Source organism: Astyanax mexicanus, chromosome 23, assembly GCF_023375975.1.
Source record: "Astyanax mexicanus isolate ESR-SI-001 chromosome 23, AstMex3_surface, whole genome shotgun sequence".
NCBI lineage: Eukaryota > Metazoa > Chordata > Actinopteri > Characiformes > Acestrorhamphidae > Astyanax > Astyanax mexicanus.
Window position 1 is genome coordinate 16,334,079 of NC_064430.1, and position 20,290 is coordinate 16,354,368.

The window sequence follows — 20,290 nt, forward strand, 5'->3', positions numbered from 1 at the left end:
CTTTGCTATCGAAACGACGGGAAAAGTAAGCTTTTTGCGGCTCAAACCAAGCAAAACATACAAAACTATTAATTATCTTAATTAATCCAGATTATGTTTTGGGCGTTACGTGTAATAAACCAATCCGTGTGCCACATGCCATTCCCTTTAAGAGCCACGTGTGCTCTGACTTTGCCAGATTTTTTATTAATTGCACAGCGCTTCAGCTTCTTCACATTGTGTAGGTGTCATTTAGCAGGTCATTTAAAGGAACAGCAAAGTTCCTGTTGCCAAGATAGCAATGAACATCTGAGGGTTGACTGTTGTCAGGGTTTACAAAAAAAAGTCAGTGACGCACCTTTGTTTTCCGTTCCCAAGATAGCAATAAGCCAAATGTTACTGTAAAAAAAAGATACTATTCTAAGTTATTTTGCAGCATTTCTATTAGCCCAAACATCATAAAAATTGGACTCACAAATTTACACTACATTTTTGTAAACAGAAAAAAAATATAGAAACAATAGTAATATTTGTCCAATAGTTATGACCAACAATTTATTAAGAGAAAAAAACATACAATAGCACTGACTGATATGACCTGTAATTAATATAACAAATAACATTGGACATTTTACCTCAGTTTCGACTAATTAACAAGCGTTAACAACAATTAACGATGGACAGAGCATTTTATGATCATAATACTATATATTCACTTAACTCGGAAATTAGATTGGGTTTCTACAGTAATCTACAGTTACAGTAGATACAGTAGGGAATACAGATATCACCAACTCAAGCTGCTGTTTGCTAACATGGACAGTTTTCATTGTGATCCACTGCTCTTGCCTTGCCTTGATAATATAATGTTCCTGCAGTACACAAGTGACACTGTGGCTCGAGGAACTTTAAAGGCCCACACAACTAGTGCTGGGCAATATGGCTAAAAAATAATAAGAAATTGTTTTTATTTATTAAGATTCATTTGGTTAAATGTTCTGAACAGTTTGGATTAATGTTTTAATAATCGCCCGGGCCTAATGTATACAGTATAATAAAAAAAAAGTTGATCTTTTTTCCAGCCTCTTGATTGGAAACCATCGAAAAGATGTGTTTTATTCATACATTTTTGAACAGCTACTCACAGTCTTTGCATGACTTTGAATGATGGTCTGCTCTATGCTGACAGGGAATGTGACATGCTGTGTGCTTTTCTATCTGCAGGCAGTCCAGTGAACCTGACGTGTCGAGCGTTCTTTGGCTACAGCGGCGACGTGAGTCCACTCATCTACTGGATGAAGGGCGAGAAGTTCATTGAAGATCTGGACGAGAGTCGGATCAGAGAGAGCGAAATCAAGTGAGACAAATGTATTCTGTTCACTGGGTTCTGGCTAGTATATAGAATTTCGCCTCCTCATCAGTATCCAGCTTCCTTTTGGCATTTGAGTGTAAAAGCTCATGCAGCTGATTTTATGATACCTACGGTAAATTATCTTCGATCCAATAGCAATATATGCAAAAGTTTGCACACCTGTAGCCTGATGGCATTTTTACATTTTTGGTTGCAAACAAAAGCTTTAGCAAATAAAAACAATCTTCTATAACATAAAAAATCAAAGTACTGTATTTTACGGACTATAAGTATTATAAGGCGCACTTTAAGCGACACTAGTAAGGAGCAAGGGTGTCGTCATGTTTCTCACTTGGGGCACCTTGTTAAACAAAACTGTAATTCTTAAGAACAAAAAATAATAATAATAATAATATTTTAAAGTAAAACGAGTCCTAAATGTTAATCTACACAGATTTCTCTTCTGAAAACCATTTATTTGGGTGAATAAAGCAATTCCGTTTACTTACAGTAAGTTTAGATGTCCAGTATTTTAGTGCTTTTAGCAGTGCTTAGCGCTAGTAAAAGCTGCCCGACAGCACTACACTGAGTAACCCTGAGTATTCTGGTAAGCCAGGGCGCTATCATCCTATCAGCAAGCGGTTTGGCCCGCCTTTTAACACAGTATTATCACGGTAAATGTGCAGGCAACGGTTCGATATATTCTCGCATGGATAATGCTCATACTGCTTCAGCCTTGGTGCTGGAGAAACTTGACAGAAACTAAATCTCCTTTATAACACTGTACTTCATCAAAGTAGCTTTACTGCTCATTACAACCTGACTTGTAAAATTCGTATATAAGTTGCACTGTCGATTTTTAGGAAAATTAAAGTATTTTTAGTGTGCCATACAGTGTGAATAGAGTCAGTACAGAAATCACAGCTCACAGGTCACAGTAATGATTGTGGAGCTTACCGTGGCAACTCTACAGAATGAGCTGAGACAAACGTCTTGTTGCAGTCAGTGCAAATATCACTTTTACAGGCTGGAGTTGAGGACAGGGTTACTGTGGGATGACTCCTTCTGAGAGCAAGGTTAGCCAGAGATGGCTGCTCCTCTTCTGATTGTTATTAATGTTTTATTCCGCCTATTAATAATGTAAGGCCTGCATGCAATCTTTATCATAGCGTGATAAGACTGAGGGTACCCTGTGCTGACAGGCTCAAACACACCAGATCAGGGTCGTCCGAGCCACCAGAGACCCAGCACAAAGTCTGAAGACTTGGAGATGAAATGGAGATGAAAGCGAGGGTGTAGGATTGATTTGGAAACTGGGAGGACATTAATATTATGGGGTCTGGGGCTTTACTTGAAGTGTAAAAATGAGCAGAGTTCCACATGCATGAAATGCATGCTGAGTTTTAATGGCAGCAGCAGTTTAATAATGGAAACGTACAGCTCTGGAAAAAGAAATAAGAGACCACTTGATTTTACCAAATTAAAAACCTCTGGAATACAATCAACAGGAAGACGGATGATCACAAGCCATCAAACCAAACTGAGCTGCTTGAATTTTTGCACCAGGAGAGCAGGCATAAAGTTATCCAAAAGCAGTGTGTAAGACTGGTGGAGGAGAACATGCCAAGATGCATGAAAACTGTGATTAAAACCCGGGTTATTCCATTAAATATGGATTTCTGAAGCTTCAAAACTTAAAAATATTAATATGGACTTGTTTTCTTTACATTGTTTGAGGTCTGAAAGCTCTGCATCTTTCTGCAAATAAATGCTCTAAATGACAATATTTTTATTTGGAATTTGGGAGAAATGTTGTTCGTAGTTTATAGAATAAAACAACAATGTTCATTTTACTCAAACATAAACCTATAAGTAGCAAAATCAGAGGAACTGATTCAGAAACTAAAGCGGTCTCTTAATTTTTTCCAGAGCTGTATATTTTGATGTGTATTCAATAACTTATAATTTAACGTATGAAGCAAAGTTCTACCAGTCAGTTATTAAAGAGCAGTAATGCCATTCTGCTGAAGTGCAGCGTTATAAGGGTGAGTTATCAATAAAGTTTTTGAGCACCGAGGCTAGAGCAGCATTAGCATTAGCCGCTAACTGCAGGGCTAACTCTTTCAATGTTCAGAGGTGAGTATATTGGACTGTAGCCTCCATGTTTTCTGTGTTAAAACAAGCTACATGGGAGGAAAAGCTAGCTGTTAGCGGCCTGGGTTACCGGAACACTAAGGGTTCCTCAGTGTAGAGCTGTCGGGCTGAATTTACTAGCGCTAACTGGGGCACTTGCTAAACATGCTAAGCACTCACCCTTGGACAAAATATTGAAATTCTAACCTTACTGTAAATAACCAAAAATGCTTTACTCAGCCAAATAAACAGTTTTCAGGAGAGAAATCTGTGTAGATAAGAATGATAGTTTTGTTAGAAGGGAAACATGGCGACACCCTTGTTCACTTCAAGTATACATTCTTACTAGTGCTGCTTTACCCTTTGAACCCTGGGCTGTGTTTTTTCCTCGTTTTTGTAAGTTCCTCTCTCAGGTCTTATAACACAGTAATTATAACAGACAGCCTCATGCCCTGAGCTCTTTTACTCCAGAAGCCATACGGCTGCTCAAAAATATAATCATTTAAAATGTAAAAGGAAGCAGAATTGTTATATTTTCCTGGAACTGATCATGTTTTGGTCAAAATTTTACCAAGCGCCTGTTTTTTTTTTTTTTTTTTTTTTTAATGTATAGACTTTAAATATATTCACACCTAAGATATCTTTTCAAAAATGGTTAGACTAGAGTGTGTATGAGCAGAAAGCATAAAAATATTGCTGATTTTATTACATGATTTATTACTTTGATAAAATACATGGAGAGCATCAAGAGGAGTTATTTTTCTTCATAATCACACCTCTAGGATACATGTAGATAAAAACTACAAACCTGACACTCAGAGCAGCCTATGCCTTTCAGTATTTTGATCAGAACACACAAAGAAAACTACTTACAAAAATGTAAACTTTTTAGTCTAAATAAATAAAAAGGTTCAGTGCAAAAAAACTGCTTAGTAAAAATGTGTATGTGTAAAATAAAAACTATATGAAGTAGTGTGCAGCATACCTAGCTTTAGTTTGAGTAAAGCAGGTAGTTTCACCCTTTTTCTGTGGACACTTTTGACTCATTTACTGATATTATTTGGTTTGAAACATCATATAAATATGTTTGAAGGACTAAAGGTAAATAATATTGGTTGGGGAAGGAGATCTCACTTTTTTTGTTTTTTTTTCAATGGGTTTCTTGTACATGCTTTACCGCACTGGGATGTCATCCCTATTTTTAGAAAGAGTAATTTCGTATATGGGTTATGTTAATATGTGAAGGGATTCCTGAGTAATTAAGCTGAGAACACAAGGTGTGATTTTGGACGGACAATCCGTCCGCAGGGTTCTAAGGGTTAATGTGCCTTATAATCCAGCATGCCTTATGTATGAAAATAGACCAGAAAATACGCTAATATATTTGTCTTATCTTCGCAGGGATCGTCCTAGAAGCACATTAAAGCCATTTATTGGAATATTTTGTCCTCTCCGCACTCAGAAATACTACTGCTTACAGTTTAAAAGGAAAAATGCAAGGACTGCTGCTTTAAATATTTATACATTAAGCTGAAAGGTCAGTGTCAGATGGGAGTGAGTGCTAATGCCACTGCTGATTTTTCTGAAACGCTGCCTCTTCTCGTTAATCCATTCATTTGATTCATTCTAGCTCTCTTTTGCTCTCACGATCACGTGCTGTCTCAGCTCCTTTCATTAGCAAAAACACTTATTCCTGATATAATCTGTGCGCCTACAGTAGAGGAAGTGATTGTGTTCCGCAGCGCTCGGCTACAGTGAGCAATGAGGTAAAGGAGCGTTTATACAGAAAAGTCTTTGTTCTGAATGACGTTATATTATGAGCGTGAAATTGGTCTTTGATGCTTTTGAAGCGCTTCACGCTTAAAGGAGTCCCTCTACACACACACACACACACGTATACAGCAACACACACACACACACACACACACACATGCTCAGAGACAAATGTGATTGATTAATTTTATTAGCCTTTCTGACTTGCTGCCAAAAGACTGATGTTTTTAAGTAATTAAAAAAGCCCTAAAACACATCAGCTTTCCTGAGAGTTTCTCCTAGTCTTTATTCTGCACTGTTACACACACTCATACATAACACACACACACACATGCAGGGCATACACAAACCACTCCACCCGACGTGCCCACTGTCTACTATACTTAATTGTACTTAAAGGTGTACTTATTTACTTAGTTAAGTTTAATTGAGTTGTACTTACTTTCCATCGCATACAATAAAAAACATAAGCTATTTTCACTTAAAAATATAGTGTAACATTTTTGCTTTCTAATAGTTAAGTAATGTCTATTTTAAGATTTTTTGTAAAAATGACCAAAAATGTTTTGTGGATTATACTTAAAAATACAAGTCAAATTTTGTTTTGCAACCTAATAATTAAGTAATGTCTGTTTTAAGATTTTTAGTAAAAATTACATAAAATTATGTTAGATTTACTTAAAAATATAGTGCTACATTTTTGCAACCTTATTATTAAGTAATAACTGTTTTACGATTTTTAGCTAAATGAAACTGGCACATGTATAATTAATCAATAACTATGATAACTATGATAACTATTAATAATTATGTAGCAAATATGTTGCACTATATTTTTAAGTAAAACTAGTACATTATTTTTGGTTATTTTTACAGAAAGAAAAATTTAAATACATTAATTGATAATAATGTTCCAAAAAATGCAGCAATATATTTTTAAGTAAAATTAGCACATAATTTTTTTAAAGTAGAAAATCATTTTTGATTGTTTTTACAAAAAAAAACATACATTACTTAATAATTAGATTGCAAAAATGCTGCACTGTATTTTTATATTTTGTAATTTTTATAAAAAATCTTAAAACAGACATGAGTTACTAATAATGTTGCAAAAATGTTGCACTATATTTTTAAGTGAAACTAACATCATTTTAATCTTAAGTCATGAAACAGACATTACTTAATGATAAGGTTGCAGGAATGCTGCACTATATTTGTAAATAAAACTAGCACTTAATGTTTGTAATTTTAAGTTAAATTAGCAAATCATTTTTTTTTATTTAAAACAGACATTACTTAATAATGAGGTTGCAGAAATGCTGCACTATATTTGAGCTATTACTACTTTAGTAATTACATTAAGTATATTAAGTACAACAAACAAAATATGTTTGGTAATTTTGAGTAAAATAATAATAATTTATACACACAAAATATAGGGATGTCTTTATTATTTTATTTTGGCAATGTGTAAAAGGTATAATATATAGGTATAATATTCTTATTATAGCTAGCAAAAATTACTGGGATCATGTCATGCTATGTGCAATGTTTCTACAAAATTCTAAACAGAATTAACACACAATATTGGGCTGTACTTGCTGTTTTAATTCAGGAAAGTTGAAAAAGTATCATTTTAGGTCAAATCTAAAGTTCAATTAGCTAAAAGAATATAGCTGAATATCTAAGGTAAGGTAGGCTTGGAGGGCATGACTACACACTGATGGTGAGTTAGTTAGTGGTGGTGGTTTTAGGGAGGACTCTACATGCTTAAAGGTGTCCCTCTAAACACACACACACACGTATACCGCAACACTCATACACACACACAAACATGCTCACAGACAAATGTGATTGATTCATTTTATTAGCCTTTCTGACTTGCTGTCAAAAGACTGATGTTTTTAAGTAATTAAAAAAGCCAAAAACACATCAGCTTTCCTGAGAGTTTCTCCTAGTCTTTATTCTGCACTGCTACACATACACAAACCACCCCACCCGACGTGCCCATTGTTCCTCACGCACAGCAAATGAAAGCTAATGCAAAGGTTAACATCAAAACAGGGTCAGACAGGCAGCTAGAAGAGAGAGAAAATGAGTCGGTCAATGGAGTGACATTTAAGAAACATATCTCTGTTAGGCCAGCAAGGCTTAGAGCACTGGAGCGGCAAAACACCAACCACTGGCCTTGGGGAAAATCCGACCAATTAGGGACTGGAGATGGTACCAAGGGTGAAAGAGAGAGAGAGAGAGAGTAAAGTAGAGGGAATGAAAGATGACAGCAAGGTTGTGCAGTTTTCCCCATACGAGAAAATTACCACGGTAGCAAAATTTGAAAAAAGCTACAATACTATCATTTTCATCATCATTTTGCACATTTTGGTGCCTGGGGGAAATTGTGTTTCAGTGTTTCACCTGGATTGTTTTCAGGCTAAGCATATGTGCTGTCAAACCTGCATGCAAAACAAGCAAAAAATAATCATAATAAAAATATAAATAAAAAAAGCATTTCGTAAATTCAGTGGAATTCAATGTAGAGATCATTGCATGGCATTTTTTGAAAACATTCTCTTTGATCCATTCACTATAATCATATTCTGTATAAAATTATTTATTTTCTTGACACTATTAAAGCAGTATTATGTTGGTATCTCATGCTCCTGGGCTCCTCTTATAGTTGGGATGTGAAATTTACACTTTGAGCAACCTCTGAAGGACACACTTTACACCTGCATTTCTGGACAAGCGAAAATATTCATATTACAACTAATTAATTAGGGTGACGACAAATCTGTCGATTATTTTCCAGAAACTAGTCAAAGGTTATTTCTTTTCATAGCTTTTTCTATCGTATTTAAAATGATAGAAACAGTGTTTAGAAACAACAGTTTAAGTACCATTTTAAAGACATTTTAATGTGAAATGTGAATCACTTTATATGCTACATAATTCTGCTTTTAACTACACTTACATGTTCATGCCTTTTATACAAAATTGATTTATAACATTGATTCTCCAGCATAATAAGCTAGCTATCTTCTCCCACACACACATCAATGATTAAACTTAATACTTGGTATCTGACCCTGAATGTGTGTATTTGTATATTTATTATCTAAATCTGTGCTTTGAACTATGTATAAAGGACACACTTTACACGTGCATTCCTGGACAAGCTGAGAGATACCAAAAAGAAGAATGCGGACTGAGGCGGAAAAATAATATTGCAGTATTTCACAGAAATACATACATCATGACGTTACACAGTGTAACATAGTTCTTGGGAGCGTTGTCTTGCCTGCTTCACCAAAGTTACATAGTGCAGTTAGCAGCATTCCTTACATGGATTACACTAGTGTTCTTATCATAAATCTGCAGCTTAAACATCCCTTTATAGGCTACATAGTTCTGCTTTTATCTACGCTATTATCTATGTTCATTTCTTCACAAAATGTGTCATTTTAGCAATAATACACAAGAGGGCCTTGTGCCTACGACTGCAGCACCAGCAGTGCCAATATTACATGTCATAGCACGAACCTCAAGTGTATTATTGAGATTATACCACAGTTCCATTATCTCTGTTTATTGAACGATTTTGAGTTAAAGAGGATGAGGAAATACGATCTGTTTGGTAAAAAACACTCTGAGTTAAAATAGTTCCATTGCTGCTCTGTTTGTAGCTATGCTGTTTGGCTTGTAAGCGCTGCATCTTTGCTAGGTTACCTGTATGTGTCGGAGTAATACATGGAGAGCTTCAGTTACTGTGCATTACCGGCTGATAATGAAACATATAAAACGCCTCTTGGCCACTGTGGTATAATTTACAATATGTGCTCACAATTTATGTAGCAAAAGACTAATTTTAACATTGATTCTCCAGCATAATCTTCTCCCACACACCAATCAATGATCAAACTTAATATTTGGTATCTGACATTGAATTTGTTTATTTGTGTATTAGTTATCTGAATCTGTGCTTTGAACTATGTATAAAGGACACACTTTACACGTGCATTCCTGGACAAGCTGAGAGATACCAAAAAGAAGAATGCGGACTGAGGACTGTTTCACCAAAGTTACATAGTGCAGTTAGCAGTGTAGCAATGATCGAGGTGCTATTCTCCCTATTTTGAGTCTCTGGAGTGACACAATGAATTTGAATTTGCTATTTTTTGCAAAAAAGAAATGTTGTTACATAATGTTGCTTTAACTTACAGTACAGGCCAAAAGTTTGGACACACCTTCTCTTTTTCGATGCGTTTTCTTTATTTTCATGACTATTTACATTGTAGATTCTCACTGAAGGCATCAAAACTATGAATGAATACATGTGGAGTTTTGTACTTAACAAAAAAGGTTTAAAACATGTTTTATATTCTAGTTTCTTCAAAATAGCCACCCTTTGCTCTGATTACTGCTTTGCACACTCTTGGCATCATTCTCACAATGAGCTTCAAAAGGTGGTCATCTGAAATGGTTTTCCAACAGTCTTGAAGGAAGGAGTTCCCAGAGGTGTTTAGCACTTGTTGGCTCTTTGCCTTCTTCACTCTGTGGTCCAGCTCACTCCAAACCATCTGGATTGGGTTCAGGTCCGATGACTGTGGAGGCCAGGTCATTTTTTGTTAAGTACATAAAACTCCACATGTGTTCATTCATAGTTTTGATGCCTTCAGTGAGAATCTACAATGTAAATATAGTCATGACAATTAAGGAAACGCATTGAATGAGAAGGTGTGTTCAAACTGTTGGCCTGTACTGTATATATAAATGGAAACATGTCTATGTTACTAATAACTGCAAGATTTGATGCAGTAAATATATACAGTACAGTATATCTGGAATCCATTCATTCCCGCAGACTCATTTAAATCATTGCCAAAGGCCAGGGTTGCAGAGTCCAAATTTTGAGATCGATCCAGGGCTGAGAGAGAGAGAGAGAGAGAGGAGGAGGAGAGAAGGGGAAGAGAGGATGGAGAGGGAGAAAAAGAGAAGGAGAGAAGCTGAAGGAGAGAGGAGGTAGAGAAATGCCAGTGGAAGAGTTGATTGAGAGAGAGTGGAGTGCATTTATATGTTGACTGACAGCTTGACAGATTGCCTATATTCAGGAAAAGGCAGGGAGATATGTGTGTGTGTGTGTTACCTTGAGCACTGAGCAGTATTCACCCGTCGTTCCTGCAGTGGGCAACCCATAGAATTCTATACAGCATTGCATTTCAGCATTTTTTTTTTTAGCAAAAAAAGGCTACGCTGCTAATCTAAGCCTAATGAAATAAGCCCAGCCCTGAAGCTTCACTGCACAGCAGCAGCAGCAGCAGCAGCACGTTCCCAACTATCATCTTCAGCTGTAGGTTGTGGCATGGTGCCATACTGGAGATCAAACAGTGCACTCGCAGTGCGGCTACCCTCTGGAGACGTGTCAATCACAGCCCCCTTGAGAGACCCTCTCACTGTAGCTCACTCTGCAGCAGAGCCATCAAAGCTCCAGTCTCCATTCCACTGATCTCATGAAGCTTCTTTCCAAAGAGCGGCCGAGGCCTTGGTTATTACTCTTTGACACATGATTGTGTATATGTGTGCTTGTGTGTTGGTGTTAGTGTTTGTTTGTGTGTGGGTGGGCCTGTGTGTGTGTGTGTGTGTGTGTGTCTCTGTTTTCCACTGAAAGGACAGGGCATGATGCTGAGAGATATGAAATAATTTTATTTATAGGTAGATGCCAGTGCTCTGTATAATTCTGCACGAGTGCTTTCTATGATGTGTGGGTGAGTGTTTGAGGGTTACTGTTCATATTGCCTGCAGTGTCAAGGACTTGAGCTGCCTCACAACACAACTACACACAAGCACTCCACTCTTACCTGCTTGAGTTACATATAGATGTATCATTCCCAGGGTGTATACCCTAAGAAAAAGTTGGGGGAGTATGAAAAACTCAAATACAAATAACAATAATATCTAAAAAAAATGTGCAGAATGAATGAAATGGGAAAATGAAAAAGAAAAAATGGAAGAGTGCTGGTCAGCATTGGATTAGGAACCAGTGGGGATTATCAGAATATTAAAAGGAGGTGGATTTGCCCCCACAAAAATGATACCACAGAAAAAGCAGAAATTGTTTTAACATAAACTTTCATTTTGAAAGCACACCAAAATCTGCACACCCACCATAAAAAACACCCCCTCCTTTTGGGAGCGTGTTTCTATTTAAAGTTAGCTAAAACAATTATCAAGAAGATGGTGCATACGTGCTACCAAAAAAGGGTGCGTTTCATAGCAGGGGTGCAGATTTAGACACTACTATGGTGCAGCACACCCCCTCCCAGGAAAAGCACCCCTTCTCGGGAGAGGCTGCAGGTGACGTTTCTTTTTCCTTATTTCTTACGAGTCACAGTAGCTTAGAAAAAGTATATCTTGGGTATTTCCATTTTCTAAGTAAAGTAAAAGCCCAGAAGATGTGGGTGCGCTCTCTCGAGAGGGGGTGCTTTTCCTGACAGGGGTGCTGAATTCGGCACAACAGCGGCTTCACAGGTGAGGTCAGTGATGAGAGCAATGCATCGCAACAATAACAATATACTACAATAAAAAAAAAAAACGGCTTTTGGATAATGTCTTGTTCTGTTTACAGATTGGATGGGTTTGGCTTATCTAACGTTCATATTAACTGCTGCCAAAAATCTCTATGAAATGTAAAGTTACATTGCTGAATAAAAGGACACCATCGTAAGAAGTGTTTTCAGTAGACAAAATTAAAAACACAGGACCCAACACTACTGAGTTTTTTTTTAAAGAGTGGAGAAAATGTAAGTACAGAACTTATACTTAGCCAATACATAATAATAATAATAATAATAATAATAATAATAATAATAATAATAATAATAATAATAATAATAAGCAAATCTGTTGTTATTTTATTTTAAATATTAGGTGATAACTGATCAGTGTTCTGTCATATGTATATAATTCAGACATTGCAAGCATAATTTTTTCTAACAACAGTAAATGTAATGTGGAGTAACATGTTTAGGTTGTAAAGTCACCTGTGGTTGGATTTAACTAATAATAAACTAAAGTACAGATTAAATGTATTTTGTTTGTTTGTGATTAACTGTAATTTCGCAAATGTTGTTCTAATTCACTATAGGTTTGGCTTTGATTCCTTTTATGCCATTGCTGGTCAGAATGGCTGTAGATTACAGATACAAGATAAAACTCTATGGCTTTGGCATGTGCAAAAATGAATAGGAGTGAATGAGAGAAGCACGTAATGAAACAATGACAAAAAGAGGAGGGTGGGTCAGATTTGCTGTGGATTAGAATTTGGGGAATGCCCTGAAAGAATACAAGACATTTGGTGGCTGTAAGAACATAGCAACTCTATGGCTTAAGCATGTGTGAAAATCAAGATGTTTTTTTTTTGGCAAATGTGAAATGAGCCATTGTGTCCTTTTTGGTCAGCAGTGTCTCTTTCTTATTATTGAACCATTAAAAGCTGTTTGGGGTCTTTTGTGATCTCCTGGATGAGTTGTTCATGCCCTTTTGGAATAATTTCGGTTGGCCGGTCACTCCTGGGAGGTTCACCAGTGTTCCATGTTTTCTCCATTTGTGAATAATAGCTCTCACTGTGGTCACTGTGCTGGAGTCCCAAAGCCTTAGAAATGACTTTACAACCTTTGCCAGACATGCCAGATGATCAATGACTTTGTTTTTTTTTCATTTGTTTTTAAATTTCTTCAGATCGGGGCATAATGTGTTGTTTTTGAGATCTTTTAGCTGCTTCATGTTGTCAGACAGCTTCTATTTAAGTGATTTCTTGATTCTACAGGTCTGGCAGTAATCAGTCCTGGTTGTGGATAGTACTGGGGAAAATCTTTTTACAAAGGGCTAGAATGGTGTGGATAGTTAGTCGTGAAATTACAGGTTATTCTGTGCAAATGCACACTTACAGACACTAACACTCTCACAGATGCCTTTTCTTCCGACACACGACTGACAAAATGTCTTAAGATGTTTTAAAACAAAGCTAAAAAAAAAAAGCCTTGCAGAAGATTATACCCGGCTCTCAGCAGGCTTGACCTCCCCAGAGTTTCTGACAGCTTTTTTTTTTTCAAATGCCACTTTAAGCCTGTAGTGCTACACATGGACAAGTGCACTCTAAAAAGCCATCAGCCCAGCTTTATCCACCACCCTCAGCGACCCTGATGCCTGAACAACCAGAGAACTAATAGAGAGGGAGAATGAGCGAGAAATAGAAGTCGAAATAGAGAGAGATCGAGAGAAGAGAGAGAAGAGAGAGCTCTCCACATGTTTACTGTAATACTCCTTAAGCTGCCTCTGTCACAATGCAATGCTGCATCTGCTGCTCTGCTCCTCATTGGTTACGCTCGGCTACAGTGGCCTAATAATGCCAAAAGGGCCCTGCTGTGAAATCAGTGCATCATCTAAGCGGGCCTTTGATTATCAGAGTTTTTTTAGGTCAGTTACTGATCTTCACAAACCTTTTTTTTTTTAAAGATGAAAGAAGTACTATATTATCTCTGTTTTGCTCAATTTGGTTTTCATAAACACATCTGCAGGCTTCTTTTTGTCCAGTGGCTTGCAAAAGTATGCACACACTTAAATGTGTTTTACTGAGATTTTAGGGGATAGATCAACACAAAGTAGCACACAATAGTGAGGTATAACAAAAATTATACATGGTTTTGTTGGTTTGTTATTTTAATCAAATAAATATCTGAAAATTGTGACGTGCAAAGATATTCAGCCCCCTATATCAATACTTAGTAGAGTCACCATTCACTGCAACTACAGAGGCACATGGTTTGGGGTATGTCTCTACCAGCTTTGAGCATCTAGAGCCTGAGATTTTTGCCTATTCTTCTTTACAAAATACAAAATAGCTCAAGCCCAGCCAGGTTGGGTAAATAGCCTCTGTCTTGCAATTGCAATTTTCATTGTGTTATTTAGGTCAGAACTTTGACTGGACCATTCTATCTAACACATTAATATTCTTTGATCTGTAAACCATTCCACTGTAGCTCTGGCTGTACGTTTAGGGTCATTGTCTTGCCGGAAGGAGAATCTCCTTCCCAGTCTCAAGTCTTTTGCTGCCTCCAGTGGGGTTTGTTCCAGATTTTTATTTGATTAAAACTTTCATTTCCGTTCGTTTTCACAATTATGCGTTACTTTGTGTTGGTATATCACTTAAAATCTTAATACTTAATAAAATAAATTTAGGTTTATGGTTGTAGGGGAACAAAATGTGAAAAAGTCCAAGGGGTATAAAAATATTGTAGAAAATGATAAAAAGAAACAAAAAAAAACACTGAAAAGGTGTGTCCAAACTTGACTGGTATTTTAGTTTGAGGTTTTGTTATAACAGTACACTATTTTGCATACGATATCTGGAAATTCTAAATGCAATGCATAAAAAGACAGAAAAATATGGCGTCACATCAATGTCAAAAGTCGAGGACACAAAAATACAAGTCAGGGGTGCAAAAATAGCAGCTGAAAAAAGTTAACCAGCCTGTTTTAAAATTTTGCGTGTGTAAATTGTGAGCTCAAATGAGAAACTAGCAAGCAAAAAAAAGGTTAATTTTTTCCACCTGTTATTTTTGCACCGCCGACTTTGCGCCCTTAACTTCTGACATTGATGTGACACCATAGAAAAACACAATTGTATTTACTGTCTTCTGTTTACTGTCTGAATAAGGCCTTTTTTTAAAGATAAATTGACTTTTAAGTTTTTTTTTTAGACTTTTTAAAAGCCACTCTAAAGCTGTATGAATTCTGCACTCGAATGTTGAACATACTTGAAGTGCCTATCCCTACTAAGCTAGTGCTGGTGATAAAAATCTATGGTTAGTGAACCTTACTGAAGCTCAGTGATTACTTGTTCAGAAGAAAAACATAGCCACCTCGCCTGTTTCCATAGCTGGAGCAAATTGTTTGTTTGCTTAAGTTTTCTATACCCGGCAACCCGGTATGTGGAAATGGGACTGGGGGATTGGCAGTTGGCAGGTTTGGAGGCTACAGACACAGAGTTTATATGAGGTACCACACTTAATCTTGATCTTAACATCTGATTAAACATTCTGATCATGTTTTTAGTTACTACAGAAAGTATAATCATTAACGGTCCTTTAATAATAAATGAGGACTGTCTTTAACAATAAATGCATTTTTAAGGCTTTTAAAGACTTGTGTGTATATATACACACACAGACACACACATATATATACTGTATATACAGTAGGGTGCAGTATCCCCCATCTGCCATAAACGAAACCTCTTGCACTTAGCTTATACGCTGAGATTGGTGTGTCAGCATATCTCTGAAGTATGCAGTTGTCAGTTTGTTAAAATGGATCCTAAGGCGAGTTTGTCACCCAGCCTCTGGCAGTGTGTGAGCACGCGGCATTGCGAGGAGCTGCGGCAAAGACACAGAGCTTAATACATACGGTAATACAGTGTAATATACTGTACAGTAACACAACAAGGAAACACAACGTAACAGTAGACACGTAGACATAACACTGAAAACACTTTTAGTTTGCTGATGAATTGAATGATAGAAGTGGATTGTGGGTCTGTATACTTTAGTATGATGCACCACAATATAAGAATATAAGAATATAAGGCTTTGTATCAATGAATGTCTATTTTCTGGTCTATTTTTTATACATAAAGCACACTAGATTAAGAATCACATTAAGCGACACTAGTAAGAATGTCGACATGTTTCCCTTCTAGTTCAGCAGGTCTGGCTGCTGGGGGGCCCCTAAGTAAACAAAACTGTAATTCTTAAAAAAAAAACATTTCTTTAAAAGTCAAAGGAGTGCTGAATGTTAATCTACACAGATTTCTCTCCTGAAAACTGTTTATTTGGGTGAGTAAAGCTCTTCTATTTATTTACAGTAAGCTTAAAATTCCACTATTTTGTCCAAAGGTGAGCACTAGCCGTGGTTAGCAAGTGATTAGCCAGTCACAGTTAGCAGCACTAGCCAGGTGTGGTAAGCAGCAATAGCCAGCAACAGTTAACAGCACTAGTCAGACCTGATTAGCAGTGCAATTCAGTAACCCAGGGTGCTATCAGCTAGCAGTTCCTACCATGTAGCCTGTTTTAATACTGTAAACACACAGACTACAGTCCAATATACCCACCTCTAAACGTCTAGTGGCTAATGCTAATGCTAATGCCGCTGCACTGACCCTTAGCACTGGAGAAACTTTACAGAAACTCCTTTGTAACGCTGTACTTCAGCAGAGGGGCTTTACTGCTCCTTAATTCCTGACTGGTAGAATTTACACATCAGGCACACAGTGGATTTTTGGAAGAAATTAAAGGATTATAACTGCGCCTAATAATAAAAAAAAGTAGGAAATGCGCAAGCGAGTGTGTGAAATGGCCAGTTAATGGTAAGGAAACAAACAGCTAAATAGCTAACACTAGCTAGTTGCTAGCAATGGCCATGAGTAATGTTTACCATAACTGTTCCATTTTGGACGTAAGAAATCGCTAAAAGTTTAATCACATTGGTAGCTAAATTGAGTCTTTTTATAGTTATTATGATTAAAAAAATGTAACGTACTTTGTGTAAGTGTATAAATGCTGCAGTACAGAGGGCAGGAAAACAGAATCTGTTCTGTTTCTTGTGTGTGGACACATTCAGTCAATTATACCGCCCCCTGGTGACATACAGCCATCTACCCACTATCAGAGGCACACTGCTGCTGCTGTAGCTCAGCCCAATCAGCTCTCCCTCCTGCCCTGCCTCTAAACCCATACATCACCCAGTGCCCCTCCCAAACTACTTCTAATATTTTTTAGCATTTTTTTTAACTTGAGCTGAGGGTGGAGTCAGCTATATATATATATATATAGCTGTAAAGCCTCATTTGCCCCGGTAAGGTCACTTCAGTGCTCGGCTCTTCTTCTATAATAGATTAGCATCTTATGAAGAGGGGGCCAGTCCCAGGTCAGCATAAAAAGCTCCGAATAGAAGCAGCGGGTGATGGGTACACGAGAAGAGCGGCAACATTTCAGCCATTATTAGCTCTTCTCCCACGGCCTGCGCGCTGTAATTTGTCTGATTTACTCCCCGCGCTCGTGTCGCCGGAGTGGCTGTGATTAATCGTTATTAAACGAACTGGAGCGTCCTCCGGGGAGGACACGATACAATACATTGGTGTTCTGGCACTCATCTGTCCTGTGTTATTAGTCCCGTGCGCCATCGACGGCACCACAATGGTGACGGAAATATCAGTAAACAGAAAGGAATGGGGAGAGCGGGAGTGAGCGAGTGAGCAAGGGCGAAAGAGAAAAATCGAGAGAGAGAGAGAGAGAGATTCATTTACTTTATAGAATATTGTGTTTTTTCTCCTTTTTTTTCCAACCAGACTTAGTTTCCATGGTAGCTGCTAAGAAAAGCTGTTTTTTTCCCCTTCCAAACCTCATTATAGAGTAATCTTCCCCACCGTGCGAGAATAAGCTTTGCTATCTCAGTGCTGATTTATATAGCCCCCAGTATATTCTTATTACTTACTTCCTTACCCAAATGCTCATTAATACACAGCCCACTCAGGAACAGTTGCACGTTATGGGTGTTATCTGCGTTACTTTTATCTTGTTAAACAGAACTGCACACAGCTGCTGTTCACTATGTACATATATAATAACCAATTCATTAGTGGATATATTTACCAATCAGAGAGAACAGCCAGAGTATAACATTACTTTTCCTCGTGATGTGACTGACTAACCAGGCTGATGTGATTTTCCTCGTTGTTGTACGCTGTATATGCATCCTTAAAAAAATACTTTTTGTTAATGAAGGCCCTTATTTACCAACTAATAACATGATCAATATGTTAATCATATTAAGATTAAGATTAAGTGTGTAACTTTGTGACTGTAGCCTCCAAACATGCCCACCACCAATTCCCCAGTCCCATTTCCACATTTGGGTTGCCGGATATAGAACACAACAGCATGCAAACAATATACTACAGCTATGGAAACAGGTGAGCTGGCTATAAGTAATCACTGAGCTTCAGTAAGGTTCATTAACCAAAGCTGTGTAAATTTATCACCATCACTAGCTTAGTAGGGACAGACACTTTAAGGAATTTTTAACATTCCAGTGCAGCAATTTTTTATTTACATATGGGTTATTAAAACAGCTAGATAGCTCAAGTGATCTCGCTGTTGGAAAGCATTAAACAGAGTGACTGCTTTTTAGAGTGCTTCTTAAAAAGTCTCAAAAAAGCTTTAAAAGTTCATTTATCTTTAAAAAGGCCTTAATGAGACAGTACATGTTAAATACAATAGTTTTTTTCTGTCTTTTTATGCCTTGTATTAAGAATTTAGAGATTTCAAATGCAAGGTAGTGTACTGTTATAACAAAACCTCAAACTAAGCACAACCAACTACAATATTTACGGCTCTGAGGGGGCGCTGTTTACAGGTATATTCACTGCCTACTTCCTTTTAAGCCAGCAGTGATAGTATTGTAGGCATGGGAAAGAGTAAATTTACCAAATAAATACAGTACCAGTCAAAAGTTTGAAAACACCTTGTCTCATTCAGTGAGTTTTCTTACATTGTAAATTTAATTTTGAAGACTATATTAAAGCTGTACAAGAACAGAATTGTATATGCAGAATTGTTATATTATAAACAAAAAGTGTTAAACAAACCCAAATATGTTTTGTACTTTAGATTTATCTTTGAGGGCAGATCTGCACACTCTTGGGAGTTTGAGTCACCTGGAATAGTTTTCTCAGCGTCTTGAAGGAAGGAGTTCCTGGAGGTGCTGAACAATAGTTACTGCTTTTCCTTCACGATGTGAAGCTCCAGCTCATCCATCTCAAAATTAGGGTTTCACAATCAGGGGATTGTGGAGGCCAAACACTTTTATGTTTAATATGTAATCCCATATGTGTTCCTTAATTGTTTAGTTGTGTTAAATATTAATCTACAATGTGGAAAATACAATAAATAAACTTTACACTGGTACTGTAGTGTAGTTGGAAAGCCCTTATTTTACACTGTGCTTAAACCCAGCTCAAAGAAGTTTTGAATGCCTGTTTAAGAGCTGTTGCACTTTATGGTTGTTATATGCGTTAATTCGGTCTTGTTAAACAAAACTATACACAACTGCTATTTGCAATTTGTGTACATTGCATCCACTACGTCTACCAATTTTCATATTCACTGCTGTGCAGCGATGTCTTATAATAACCAATTCATTAGTGGATACATTTACCAATCAGAGACAACGGTTATAACCTCACACTGCCTCATGATGCGACTCGGCTGACTAACCAAGCTAATATGATTTCCCTCGTTGTTGTACGCCGTTGGAAAGCATTAAAATAACACTCAAAAATTTTACTCAAAAGAAAATATGTGTATCATAACAGTGTGCTTATTTCTAGTCACTTAACTTAACTGTGCTGTCCTTCCTCTGTGTCTTTCTGTGTAGAACTCTACGAGAGCACTTGGGGGAACAGGAAGTGTCCATTTCGCTGACCATTGATGCTGTAGAGGAAAATGATCTGGGTAACTACTCCTGTTACGTGGAAAATGGAAATGGCAGACGACAGGCGAACATCCAGCTCACTAAACGGGGTAAGAAACCAAATAAAACAACTTGCACTGTTAAAATGTTCACAGTCCAGTCAGGATATTATGGCCACCTCTTTGTTTCTGCACTGGTTGTCCATCGTATCAACACCACAGAGCATATAGGAGATCTTTGTAGTTCTATAGCTGCAGACTGTAGTCCTGTAGTACCAGTTTATCTGCAGACTGTATTAATATTATCCTTCTTTCACCCTGTTCTTCAATGGTCATGACCCCCACAGGAGAGACCACCACAGAGCAGCTCTTATTTAGGTGATGGGTCATTCATTCTCAACACCAGTGCCGACAGCAGTGCTGCTGGAGTTTTTAAACACCTCAGTGTTTTTTATCTCACTGCAGGATAGCCCACCATCCAGAAACATGTGTCCTATGGGCAGTGTCTACATTTAGCAATTGTTTGAATCAT

The 20,290-nt window shown here is 37.3% G+C and overlaps 1 protein-coding gene across 5 annotated transcripts in view; it reads left to right on the plus strand.

Moving 5' to 3' along the window:
- The window catches only part of il1rapl1b (interleukin 1 receptor accessory protein-like 1b), a 614,338-nt gene that overhangs the window by 543,054 nt on the left and 50,994 nt on the right, over positions 1-20,290 (plus strand). For all 5 annotated transcript variants that reach the window (XM_049471050.1, XM_022668225.2, XM_022668228.2 and 2 more), the window contains 2 exons: positions 1,204-1,336; positions 19,724-19,869. In XM_049471050.1, the coding sequence (XP_049327007.1) occupies positions 1,204-1,336; positions 19,724-19,869 (279 nt within the window). The remainder of the gene's footprint in view (positions 1-1,203; positions 1,337-19,723; positions 19,870-20,290) is intronic.